The 13,544-nt window shown below is 37.0% G+C and overlaps 1 protein-coding gene across 1 annotated transcript in view; it reads right to left on the bottom strand.

Annotated features, from left to right (window-relative positions):
- Positions 1–1,461: 1,461 nt before the first annotated feature.
- The window catches only part of LOC107693234 (probable E3 ubiquitin-protein ligase RNF144A-B), a 17,382-nt gene continuing 5,299 nt past the window's right edge, over positions 1,462–13,544 (bottom strand). The window contains exons 2-8 of the mRNA XM_016492541.1: positions 6,416–6,569; positions 5,804–5,908; positions 5,614–5,674; positions 4,877–5,087; positions 3,849–3,996; positions 3,550–3,639; positions 1,462–2,844 (exon numbers count right to left, since the gene is read on the bottom strand). Coding sequence (XP_016348027.1) covers positions 2,713–2,844; positions 3,550–3,639; positions 3,849–3,996; positions 4,877–5,087; positions 5,614–5,674; positions 5,804–5,908; positions 6,416–6,550 — 882 coding nt within the window. The 5' untranslated portion in view covers positions 6,551–6,569 and the 3' untranslated portion in view covers positions 1,462–2,712. The remainder of the gene's footprint in view (positions 2,845–3,549; positions 3,640–3,848; positions 3,997–4,876; positions 5,088–5,613; positions 5,675–5,803; positions 5,909–6,415; positions 6,570–13,544) is intronic.

Raw genomic sequence — 13,544 nt, 5'->3', positions numbered from 1 at the left:
ACCCAATCGCCTCATATTTACGCGGACAGTCACGAAAAAAACGGCATGTTGTAAGTTATAAACAGTAATTTCAGCGTTTGAGGGGGAAAATGTCAAATGATGACATATACCTTTATGGTCCAAAAAGTCAATTTAGAATAAGAATGTTAGAATTAAAGCAAATGTCTTTTAAAATTTAAAACATTAATTTCATAAATGTGTGCTTTAAAAGCAAAAGTTGCTAAAACTGCCACATAAACAACACGTTAACCATGTGCTTGAATTAGTCATTGAATTGTAGTCCTCATGAAATGTGCTAACAGAGAGATATTACAAAGCAGAGATGGGCCACTTTTATTTAAGAGAATAGAATAGCCTAAATTGGAGCATCCAACATATAAATATAAGAATTTTTAAAAGAATTTCATCATTCAAGAGATAGTTCACAAAACAAAAAAAAATTACCCCATGTTTTACTCACCCTGGATACATCCTAGGTGTATGTGACTTTATTCTTTCAGACAAATACAATTGGGGTTTTATATATATATATATATATATATATATATATAAATAAATGGCATGGCTCTTCCAAGCTTTATAATGGACGTGAATGTTTGTGTATAAATATACGTTTTGAATAAAACGTTTACAGCTTTTTAATACATTGATAAATTCAGTCTAAATACAAATATTTATTCAGTGCCACTTACCTGACGTGTGAATTTGACATGCACTTAACTTACATTTCCTCTTTTCTTCAGACATATTACTTATAAAACGCTTCTAAATATCCACTCAAAAACATAGAATATATTGTACGATTTTGTCGATAAATTTGGTCTAAAAAATATAATTTATTTAGTGGCACTTACCTGACGCGTGAACTTGACAAAATGGTGGCCGTTGTCTCGTGAAACCCGCTAAATCACTCAGGCTCGTGCGGAAGGATCTCAATATTGGCTGGATGGATTTGTATTAATTAGTTTAGTCAACATTAGTATTCTGAATGTTGACTGGATTAAAAAAAAAACAAGAAAAAAAAAACTTTATTTATTTTTTAAATATATTTTTGCAGACTTAACATAATATGCCTTTTCAACTACGCCTATGAAAGAAAATTGGTTCAACTGATATTTTTGCCCTTCCAAATTTTTTTTTTTTTTTAACCAAAAGTCATAATTTTGTATGGGAAGCCCAGAATTCAAGCTTCCGAATTGGTGTTATTGAGAACACTTGTTAAATTTATGACTCCCAACTTTTAAATACTAACTTCCCAGAATACTTCCCAGGACTTGAAATCTAAAAACATTAAATCTAATGCTAAACGTAAAAACAAAAAATGAAAATGAAATTCAACTCCAAAATTTTGATGACAGAGAAAAGATACAACTTTTATATTGTTCTGCCCAAAGGTAATTTTCTTAATATAGTTTGTAAAGAGTTGTTCTAATGCACAAGAAAAACCAAACAACTGCATTGCGTAATAATATATTTAAACATGAAAAACATGTACATGTAAATACACATATACAGTTAGCTACAAAAAGTGTTTCAACACAAATTAAAGGCATACTGTATTTAACAAAGAACAAGAACAAAAACTAGGTGTACCCTAGTCATCAACCAGTTATTAATGTGCTAGACAGTGAACACGTGGGCTTACACATCACATTTGGCAAATTGTTCCCAAAAGTATTACTCAAAAAAAAAAAAAAAATTAAATAAATACACAACTCCTAGAGTGACCTGAAAAGAAAGAAGTTAAGCCTCACTGGCCTGATTACTCTGACCTAAATTGGCAGGCACATGGTAAATGCAACAGGTTGCATTTGCATCTTCAACAGGTTGTGGATAAGACCCTTCTGGGTTGGAAACACAAACAAAAGCCAACATATGTGTTATTTCAACAAAATGTATCTGTAGATGACCTCATTTACAACGTGTATAAAATATTAGCTTACTTCAATGATACGTTTGTGAAAGCTCGGTTATAATCAGTGATTGATATGTGACCAACTGTCTGATACCAGGATAATAAAATCTCTCAGCAACACCCAAGCCTACAAGCTTCGAGAAGGCATCAGGTGACATGTCTGCTACATCTATGGTGCGTGTACAGTATCTGAGAAGATTCAAATGGAAGAACAAGGTTTTATCGTCCATTCGAAAGAGCGTATAGGAAGCATATAAAAGCAAGTGGTAGTCTGAGGCTCATTAGAGCCCCTGTGTGCGAGGCACCAAAGTGAAACATCCTCGGCCACCAGCATGCATATGCAATTAAACTGAAACAAACTGGCAGAGATATTGAGGTTATGTGACCATGCTACAAGAAAATTATGAAAGCACTGCTAAGTAATGTTTTCCTGTCAAGTGTTTGTTATATCTCAGGATAAACAACATAAAAAAATAGCTTAGTTAACCTTAATACCACATAAAGTGAAGAAACAGTGATGCTGAGAAAAGATACAAGACAATGTGTAACAAAAGGACAGAACAAAAGTGTTTGCTTCCAAACACTACCGATCCGTTTAACTGCAATGGCTCATCCAATCAGCTTCTCTGCTCCTCCGTAACACCTTTCAATGCAGGTCAACATATTCAGAAGAGCAGTCTCACGAACAGATGAGTCTTTTACAAATGCACCTGCAAAGTGTGCTCAGGAGAACAAGACGGGATCACAGCCGATCCTGTCAAATGACTGGAAAATCACCTCCTGAAGCTGAAACGGAGCTAGGTGGGAAGAGGGTCGTCGTCGCCACGTTTACACTTGCATTTGCAGCAAAGCACGAAAGGAGTGGCCAGCAAAAGGAAAGGGGAGGCCACTAGTAATAGCAGACCGAAGCCAGCAAAAATCCCAACAACCTGAGCACAGAGGTGACAGATCCAGGGAGAAAAAGAGTACAATTGTTAAGTAAAAAAGACTATATGGTAATATACTACAGGTAGTCTGTGATGCTTTGACATGTCAAATTAGATGACATTCAGCCACAGGGGGGCAGTAATGTTTTTGTGATTGTATCTTGGTGTCTGTCCTAGTGCTACTATGGATTTAGTAAAGAGATAGAGTAAAAAGATGATAAAACTCTACATTTCCAGTTCTAAAAAAAACTGAAAGAACTGTCAACAAGCAAACATGCTATATATAATTTATATATATATAATAAATAAAAATTTATTATTTTTGAATAGCCTATTAGTTTGATGTAGTACTGAATAGTCAAACTGATGTTTTTTCACAAAAAATATCAATGTGGTTTTATTAACATTCCTCCAACGGTGCTTTTGAGGATCAGCCACCTCTCTCTTTCTCTCTTTTTATTCCAAATACAATAAAGTAACAAAAAAGCTCCCATCTCCCTGCACTGTAAAGTAAGCCATTAGCAAATGTGACATAAGCCACTTTTGTAATAATAAACATACACATAATATCTCCCTACTATAGAAAAATAAATTGTGCCCTGATGGCTTTTAGAAAATGGAGGGTTATTTCAGGTGAATTGTGTGGGCCAGCTTGTCTTTAGCACTTCAGATCTGCAGTCTAGAGGGATATGCTCATGTGGTACATACCTGTGTCCGATGCCAGATGACGGAGGCTCTGGAATGACCCAGTTTATTCCGGCAGGGTCCTTTATCATAGTGGATCAGTAAAAAGTCATCCTGAGGAGGCGGAGATGAATATGAGTTACATGGAGAAAAACTCCCACCAACATATTGCTCTAACCAAGCATAACAATACTGAGGGAATAAGACATGTAATCGGACATCCCAATAAAAGTTATGCTTTTACAGTAAATAATTATTATAGACATTTTTTAAATAATAATAAAAAAACTAGTTAAACAGGTCATACTGTAAGAACATCTTACGTCTAATGACTCCAGGCAGTACCAGCAGAAGGCGTGCTTGCAGTTCTTACACATCATCTGGGCACAGCCTTCATCTCTCTCAATGTAAACTTTACATTTAGGACACCGTTTGATTGGAGCCTCGTCCTTCTTACTCTTGAGGTTGGAGCTGAAATTTGGGAGATGAACATGTAACAGAACAGGTCATGAGTGTCATGTTTTCATCAAGGCTATTTGAATACCTCTGACATTGTAGTGTGAGGTTTAGAAGAAATGATTTTACCTAATGTTATGAAATGATTATAACTAGAATTTCAACTTGCTAACGTGTTAAATGTGTATATAAACAATATAGTTCAGAAGTTTGTGGTCGGCAAGAAAGTCTCATGCTTATCAAGGCTGCATTTATTTGATCAAGAATTCAGCATAACCGTCAAACTGGGGAAATATTATTTCAATTTAAAAATCAATTTTAATACATTTTAAAATGTAATTTATTCCTGTGATGGCAAAGCTGAATTTTCAGCAGCCATTACTCTCGTCTTCAGTGTCACATGATCCTTCAGAAATTCTAATGCGCCGATTTGCCGCTTAAGAAGCATTTCTGATCATCAGTGCTGAAAAAAGAAAAAAAAAAAAAAAACTTGCGGAATTCTTTGATCAGTAGAAAGTTTTAGAACAGCATTAAGAACAGCAGAAATAGAAATCATTTGAAATTTAAATTCATCAAATGTGTCAATTTTTAGATGTTCTTCCATGATTTTGCTGAGATTAAACTGAATCCAAACAGGAACTTTACTAAAATGAACAATACCAGTCATGTTTCTGAAAAATTTATGCATACCTTTGTTGTAAAACAGAGGGATACTTCAATAATATCTGTATACTGAACTTTAAATAGGGGAGAGAACCCTATTAAAATAATTTGAAGGAAATAAAAGGCATTAATTTTATTTGTACAAAATAAGGTGCACCCACAGAAACAAGATTTCTGCTGTGAATGCTACATGATTTGACGCTGAGGATTTAAAGTACACTAGTGCAAGTACCTGTTTTCCCCAGGCAGGAAGGTGGTAATTGTCAGGCTCTCCTGACACGCCTGGCCGCTGTGGCAGTCTGCCCTGCAGGTGGAGCAGAAACGCAGACTGCACTGAGGGCACTGCACCGGCTGCGGCAGCTGCATCTCCGTTTCATTCAGCTGGCACACAGCTTGGCATGAGGACGATGGGCACCAGGTCCGACAAGGATCCAGAAGCACCTCTGCAAGGAAAAACAAACAGCGTATTTGAAATTATGACCCATTTGATTTGATCTACAATGACTTCAGACATCTACATTCCCGGTTTGACATTTGGAATCAAATTTTGTTTCGAGATAAAAGAGGTTGATGTATGAACACATACTCTTAGTCTGTATGATGTAAGAACTTTCTCCCCAGTGAAAAAGACTAAGCTGCAAAAAAGCTGATTCTGAATAAAACATTTAATGTCCTGATCACTTTATGTTGCACTTTATGTGTCAAATTTTAATGCAGGCTTTTCAAAGAGGCTGTTCTTATAAGATATATATTACACATGACAAAACTCACAGACCCATCTTAGTCGAACAAAGCATCACTCATTCTAAACAATGCATTTCTTAAAGGCACAGTAGCAAAAGAACAAAAACAAATCAAAACAAAAAAAAAAACACTCAAAAACGGGGGGGGGGTCATAAAATAATTTAAAATGGGCTTAAAAAGCGAAACCAGATTAATATACTTCATGAATCTCTCAGGAAAACTCACCTCGCTCAAACTGGAGTCTCTTATAACGTTGCATGACTTCGCTAGCCACCATAAACTCAATCTACATCAGAGAAAGAATATATGAGCAACACTGGCGCAAGCGACTGAGCAAGAGCCTGTCTTAACACTTTGAATACAGCACGATTATTTCTAGTCTCTGGCAAAAATGACAAATTTTAAGTGAGCTTACCTCGTTTTCCAGCAAATGTCCCTGTTTTGGGCAGGCAGAGTCCGGACAGCTAATAGCCATTTCAAGGCCCTCTTTAATGAGGAGTTCAACATATTGCTTCAAACACTGTAAGAGACAGATTCAGATTTTTAATCTTTGAAAAAATAATGAGACAACTGCTGCCTGTGGTTGTTTCCACCCACAAACACTCTGTTCATTGTAGTCAAGCCAACATTAGACCGTCACAGCATTCTGCTGAGACAACATTCAAGAGCTGCTTGTAGAGAACAGGCCAGTTTGGCTAATATCAAGATTCAAGAAGATAACACATGGCAACAACTGTCAAAGCACTAGTATAGAATTATATGTACACATACTCAATTATATATTCTATATCTAGCATAAAAAAACAGTATCTATCTATCTATCTATCTAGCTGATGAAAAATAGGACTCAGGCAGGTCACAATCAGTATCTAGATGCATATGAGCACCAGCTCCTGTATATTTAGCGCAGTTACATTACTGCGGTATTCCCACTTGTGAAAAGGCTGTCTTACAATTTGTTTTGTTAGCCTGGAATGCACACTGCTGAAAAACACACTAAAGTGGCTTCTGAAGACGCAGTCCTTACCAGACTGCAAAATATGCACTGGCACTGGGAGATGGTGGTCATCTGTTCCAGGGGAAACTCTCCCAGGCACAGTTTACAGGACAGAAGGGGCGCCAGGTCCACGTCCCAGCTGGGTTCGTAGCGAGAGCTGCTCATGGTACGTGGATCTGGGACACTAAAAGACAGAAATAATAAAAACAGCTGAAGCAGTCAATAAATATATCATTTTATAAAAATAAATTAAAACCGAACACTGCAAAATATAATCAATAATTTTAAATGCAACAATTGAATTTAGACAACACTACCAGTGTACTTTTAGTACAATAATATATTACTACAGTATTTAATAATAATTTTAATTACTGTTATATTTTCAGCTTTAATTTTGTGCATTCATTAATAGTTTTTTTTTTGTATATAACATTTATTTTTAATATTTCCACTAGCTTAAATTGTTTTTATTTCAGTTGTAGTAATTTTATTTCTTCAAACTTATTTCAATTAGTTGCCAAGGCAAGTTGCCAAGTTTAACTTTTTAATCTAATATTTATAGGCCTATTTTATTTTACTTCAGCTTTATTTCAATTACTGAAAACATTTAATAATAGTTTCAATTTAAAACAACACTGATCACAGTAATATAATGAACAGTAAGGAAAATAAATAATTCTGACACTTGCTAAAAATCTCTGAAAAAAGCATTTAAAAACAGCGTTTTTAAAGATGAACTTTTAGTGAGCATTGACAAAGTCATCTTTGTAATGTGTAATTTAAAGGTAAAAATAGTGGGGGTTGGCAGACACTTCCCCTTTAACTATGAACATGGATACAAACATTTGGGGAATCTCACTCCTTATCTATTAAAATGTTTGGTCTGCCACAAGCGTTTTCCCTTCAGAGAGCTTCTGCTGTTTGCCAAGGGCTTGTCCAATCAGTCAATGGCAAGTATGCCAATATCCCTCAGTACTGCTGCCAGGCAACCCAAAGAAAACTAATGACCGTCTCTACTGGAGAGCCCTGCAGAGCAGACTCCCTCAGAGAGTACAAGCAACACAGCGCAGCCTGCTAAAAACAAACAGACTTCTGCAAAACACACTGTATGCGTGAACTTTCAAAAGCACCTTCACAATATGCTACAGCAAAACTTTTGCACTAAAAAGTGATGTGATTCACCTCATCACGCACTACACACCATCACGTGCTGAAAGAATTAATTGTTGAGGAACATTCAGATGGTCTAGTTAGTACGCTTGCCCACAGCAGATATCTGTGTAGGTGGAGACAGATGGAGACTCATGTGCTTGCGCCTGCAGTATCTCATTGTGTTGTGGTGGGAACAGTCGACAGCCCAAACAGCAAAGTGCTCTCAGCAGGCTGTGCGTCTCTCTGAGCCTCTCACCTCTCTCACACCCACACAGCCTTAACCAGACAAAGTAACTCACATGCCGTATGTAAAGCCACGTGTACGGGATGAGATTATTCTGTTCTTTATGATTGTCGGCTGTCAGATACAATCCTGGTGAGACCTTGGGTAAAAGCCAAGGCAGACTGTGAGACATCAACAGTGTTTTATGTCGGACTGATTATATGATGTACATCTTAGGACAGTGCTGATGTGGTAATCACCGCTCTTTCTGACATCCTCACCTTAAAATGGTACCACACAAATGAAGAAAATGAAATTTTGTAGAATATATGGGACAAGGCAGTGTCGATAATGTGAAGGGAATGCAATTTAAGACTTCTTTCTCTGACAAACACACTGCATCAAACGTGCTGTGCACCTAATTGGTTCTTCATTAGACAGTTGTCATAAGAACAGTTACACTGTAGGACTGCAAACCAAAATGTCAGATTCTGTCAGAACTTCATTGGATGCCCATATACATCACAGCAGCAATTAGATGCCTCTCACTGTGAATGCAACAATAAATGATAAAAGACTGCAGAGTTTGCCCTACTATGAAAGAAATTTCAAAATAACCAAAATGTGTCTCAAACATCAAAATGGTAGCCACATTCTTGCAGTATAGCCTTAATACATCAAATCTCATCAGGACAACTATATTATATTGGTGCGAGGGCTGGGCAATAGGGTTATCCAATGGCCAGATGAGTTTCAATCTCTCCTCTCCAGCAACCTGTCACTCACATGAAACAATCATCCATCGTAGTCGCAATGGCCACTTTCTACAATCCAATAAATTCCCAATGGATGAGTTCAAGTCACGCCCTATATTTTGTTCTGATTTGATGAAACGTGGATATATACAGCCACAATAAAGAAGAAAAGTTATTCATTGATAAATGCAACCTCCAGAGGATGCAGCCTCTGAAATGAGATGCAGCAAATATCTGTCAACTAAATAACAATAGGACTCTGAAAAAGCACTCTACCAAAGATCTAACCACTCAAACAGCAGATTCAAATACAAACAACTAGACAAACAAATTAGATTAAAAGGAATAAATTACCAGAAACAACGATGTCCACCACACCCAAAATCAAAGGGGGGGGGAAGAAAAAAAAAAAACCCACAAAAAAAAAAAAAAAAAAAACAGGGCAGTGGGCCAAATCAGCCGCCAGGCCACCGGGAATTCTCCCAGTGCTCCCAATGGCCAGTCCGGGCCTGCGTGTTAACCCACATTTATCAGATTGTAAAGGGATTAAAGCAGTTAATCAGTCTCATCTCTCCTCTAATAGACATATTAATCATTGCGCCAAAAGCATATTAGTTATACCAGCTCAAAACCATACCATTCACACATGGGCTCCTCATGATCTATCATTCTCGAAAATATTATTTGTGTGTGTGTGTGTGTGTGTGTGTGTATGTGTGTGTGTGAGTGTGTTTAGGAGTGAGTGAGTGACCCAAAAAAAAAGGGGGGGGGAAAAAAAAAAAAAACCCCAAAAAAAAAAAAAAAAAAAAACGCAGGCATGAAAGAAGGCCTATAAACCTCCATTGTGCATTCATCTAGACAGTGACTAACCACATCTGAAGCTCTTCCTCTATGGGTCAGGAAGGGAAGGTCAGGAAATACCCTATATAACTGGGTCACACAGCGGTTTGGCACAATGAACCCCTCATAGGGTCCAAGATGAGGACAAAAAGTGGCCAACAGTTTGGCACTGTAATTGAACCTTTCTATTTGCAGACGGAGGTTAATAGTCTGAACTAGCTGACAGCTGTTAAGCACATTTTCTTGTAGTGTGTGCACATTTAAAAGCATTCACAGATCACTTAATAAAGAAACTAGTTTCGCTCAGTTTTGCAAAAAACACTGGGGCTCCGGAGATGCCAATATAGCTTTCATCTAAGCTTTTAGCACAAGTATGAGTAAAATTATATAACAAATGATAAAGGTCTTACGTAAGATCTATTTTTAATCTATCTAGGTTAAAGCCAAATTAAGCTGTTCTCAATTGTCGCTCCAACTGTCTCTTGTGAGCAGGGTAAAAACAGTTTGGCTACAGTCAAGACCTTTGATGGAAACATTAAAACACATTATCCTCCATTAATGAAGACAATGTAAGGATAAACTCGAAGCATCAGTATTTTTTATTAATAAAGACAATAAAAAAACTGAAGTATTTTAAAAGCACATTTTACACTTACTCACCCAGTTTTCATATTAAACTTTTAAAAGGTGCTGAAACCATTTACAGCAACACTTTAAATAAGCCTGACAGTGCTCAGAACACGCATGCTTTTGGCAGGTCTTCCAATCTGTGTCAGCAACAAAACTGAAATCCCTGAGCAACCCCTAATTGGATTACATTACGAAGGAGGAGTATGTGAATACTTAAGCATAACTGCGCCAGTCAGACCGCTGCTATAAGAGAAAGACAGTGACTGAGACAGAGAAAGAGAGTTTTCGCATTCACAGTATTTGATAAATAACACCTTGAAAAAATAAGGCCTTTCATGAACTTTGCTGACATGAAACCTGGTTCCTGACAAGAAAATAAAATATTGCTAATGTTCTCAGTCACCATTTGGAGCAGTTTTCTACAGTTCCCTCCAAAGTGAGCACTCTGACTCACTATCATGTTTCATTTTAAAGGAATTTTCTAATCTAGAGGGCTGTTCATATACTTGCACCCAAATTGAACAACTGAACTAAATTTGAGAACTGAATCAGTCAGCTTCATGAATAAATCATCCAGACTGCTTTTGTGAACAGGATCAAACGATTCACTGATGAAATCTGAATCAAAACAACCATCTCAGTTGTGGTATATCACATCATGGTATGACTTCCAAATAGGGCTGTGCGATTAATCGAAATTGTCATAAAATCGCGATTTGAGCTTGCGCGATTTTTAAATCGCTTTATAGCACGATTTTCCGCGCCCCCGACCTCCCGCGGTACGCTATCCGAACCAATCAGAATGCAGCGCGCCTAAATGGAGCACGAGAACAGAACAGACCGGGCGGGCATACAAACGTAACGCCGTGGTAAACAGCCACGGATCAGGAGCGGACTGCAAACGAGTCCTGTGCGAAAGCAAAATGAGTCCGTGCTGCTTCTGCACCGCATACACATACTGTACACGCACTGCAGACGGAGTACGTGTGAACTTGGCTCAACAAATCTAGTTCAACATCTGAGGCAATGCCACAAAGAGCTCTATGACCAATGCATGGCAAAAAAAATGCTCCTGCCACATGTCTGTTCTAGAGACATGTAACAGCTTCTTGATAATGCTCTAATTGGTTTTCTATTGGAAATATGTTTCAAATTCACACTGAATGCATTAATGACTGTAAGCGAAAGCAAAATGAGTCCGTGCTGCTTCTGCACCGCATACACATACTGTATACACACTGCAGACGGAGTATGTGTGAACTTGGCGCAACAAGTTCAACATCTGAGGCAACGCCACAAAGAGCTCTATGACCAATGCATGGCAAAAAAAAGAAAATTAGAAAGAAAAGAAGAAATTTTCTTTCTGCCATATATTCTAGAGACATTTTGTTACACCTTTACTTAGTGATTATTTTGCCTTATGTCTGTTCTAGAGACATGTTACAGCTTTTTGATAAAGCTCTAATTGGTTTTCTTTTGGAAATGTTTCAAATTCACACTGAATGCATTAATGACTGTAAAGCATGTCTGTGCGTGTCAAAATCGTGATTAAAATCTAAATCGCAAAATTGATCTAAGAAATCGCTATAGTTAATGATAAAATGTTTTGCACAAAACAGAATTTTCCTGCTGTCTATTCCCACATGGTCACACTGAGGAAAAAAGATTCACAAAACAAGCACATGTATACTCATTAGAACAGTGTGGTCTGAAATAATCTCTGCAAGGCAGTGTGCAGGTCAGAGGGAGCCGACAGTGTTCCTGCCAAGCACAGGATGTGAGCTCTGCCCAAGGAAACAGCAACACTTCCTGTTTGTGCCATATGCATGCCAGCATATGTGCCCAGACTTATGCTCCGCAGACTAATAACTAGTGTAACAGTACAAGTACATGCAGAATAAGTTTTGGTTTGTATGCCAAAAAAAGATTTTCTACACCAAAATGTGCAAAATTATGATTGTGATTAATCACCTAAATAATATATTTTTTTCTCTTAATTTGCAGAAAGTTCAGAATGAGACATTTTATCTTTTCTCTCAAAAGATGAAGGGAATTATACTGTTGACACAAAGGAAATCTTGATCAAAATATGCAGACACCAACAGCCATGCATTATTCCAATAATACAATTTTGTTTATACCAGTGTAATTGAATCATTTAATGAGAAGATGTGGGTAATAAGATCATGTCAGATAGAAGTCTAATCTCACAAACAAGGATTTGAGATCATTAGCAAGTGTTCAAGTGTACCTTGTAAAGTGACAAATCGCACGGTGAACCAGAAATCAACCAGATGAATCTCTAGAGGGCTTGTTCCATTTCAGTGTAGACAACATGATCTAAAGAGGATTTAACAGATTATGTGAATGGCTGGGATCAAAGGTTTTGTAGCAGTTCAAAATGCACACCCATCATCTCTCATTCAACAATGTCTGAGAAACTATAAACATGTCTGAGGAATACAGATAAATATGTAGGAGAGTTTGTTCTTTGTGTATTCTCTGTTCTCATAAGCGTTTAAATCAATACTTGATATGCTTCCAGAGGTTTTGAAAGTAGGTTGCTTTTTTACTTTTTGGTGAATTTGTAATCTCTGTTTTGAAGTCACTGGCCTGTGGCCTCATTAACTCTGAGATTAACCTACTTCATTGGGATTCCTTCTACTGATCGGTTCACTTCAGATTCAGTGCCATTCATTGTTCTTTTGATGCCTGGAATCGTTTTTTAATAAGTTAATATTTGATTTTGACCTCACAGTGAACCCATGATATCCAGACCATTAGGGCTGGGTATCGATTCAGATGTTCCAATTCGATTCGATTTCGATTTTCAAGCTCTCAATTCGATTCGATTTTCGATTCGATTTTTGATTTCAATTCTCGATTCGATTTGACTATATGAATGAATATAGATTTAATACAAATCCTATATTTATAAAAAATGAACAGTGAACATAAGATTACAAATGGTTAATTAATAGGAAATTAAGAGCCACAAACCTGTATATTAAACACTTTTTATTTTAGGTACACTTGGGTACAATAAAACAAAACCCAACTCTATATTTCAAATGCATACAATGAATAGACAGAATTTTGATGCAAGATGAAAAACTGATGCTGAAAATTGGACAAGTCAGAACAGTCGCATGCCTTGATCAAACAGGATCAGATTATTTTAGGTTTAAGATAAAACAAACATAAAATCTCACAGCATTCGCTGTAACATGGAGGCTGCAAGCCTATGAACAGTATAGGAAAACTAATACTGGCTTTTGGGTGATAGTTCACCCAAATATAAAAATTCTGTCATCATTTATGCATGTATGAATTTCTTTTCTTCTGTTGAACACAAAAGAAGATATTTTGAAGAATATGGATAACCAAACTGTTTTGGTACCCATTGACTTCCATATATTTTTCTCCATACTATGGAAGTCAAGTCAATAGGGCCCATCAACTATATGTTTGGCATATAGCTTTGTTCTTGTCCACAGTATCTTTGTCATCGTGCTTGCGAAATCTAAAATGCTTCCATACCTCTGACTTTTTATGT

This window comes from Sinocyclocheilus anshuiensis, unplaced genomic scaffold, assembly GCF_001515605.1.
Source record: "Sinocyclocheilus anshuiensis isolate Anshui unplaced genomic scaffold, SAMN03320099.WGS_v1.1 scaffold810, whole genome shotgun sequence".
Taxonomy (NCBI): Eukaryota; Metazoa; Chordata; class Actinopteri; order Cypriniformes; family Cyprinidae; genus Sinocyclocheilus; species Sinocyclocheilus anshuiensis.
This window is presented reverse-complemented; position numbering and strand designations above follow the sequence as displayed.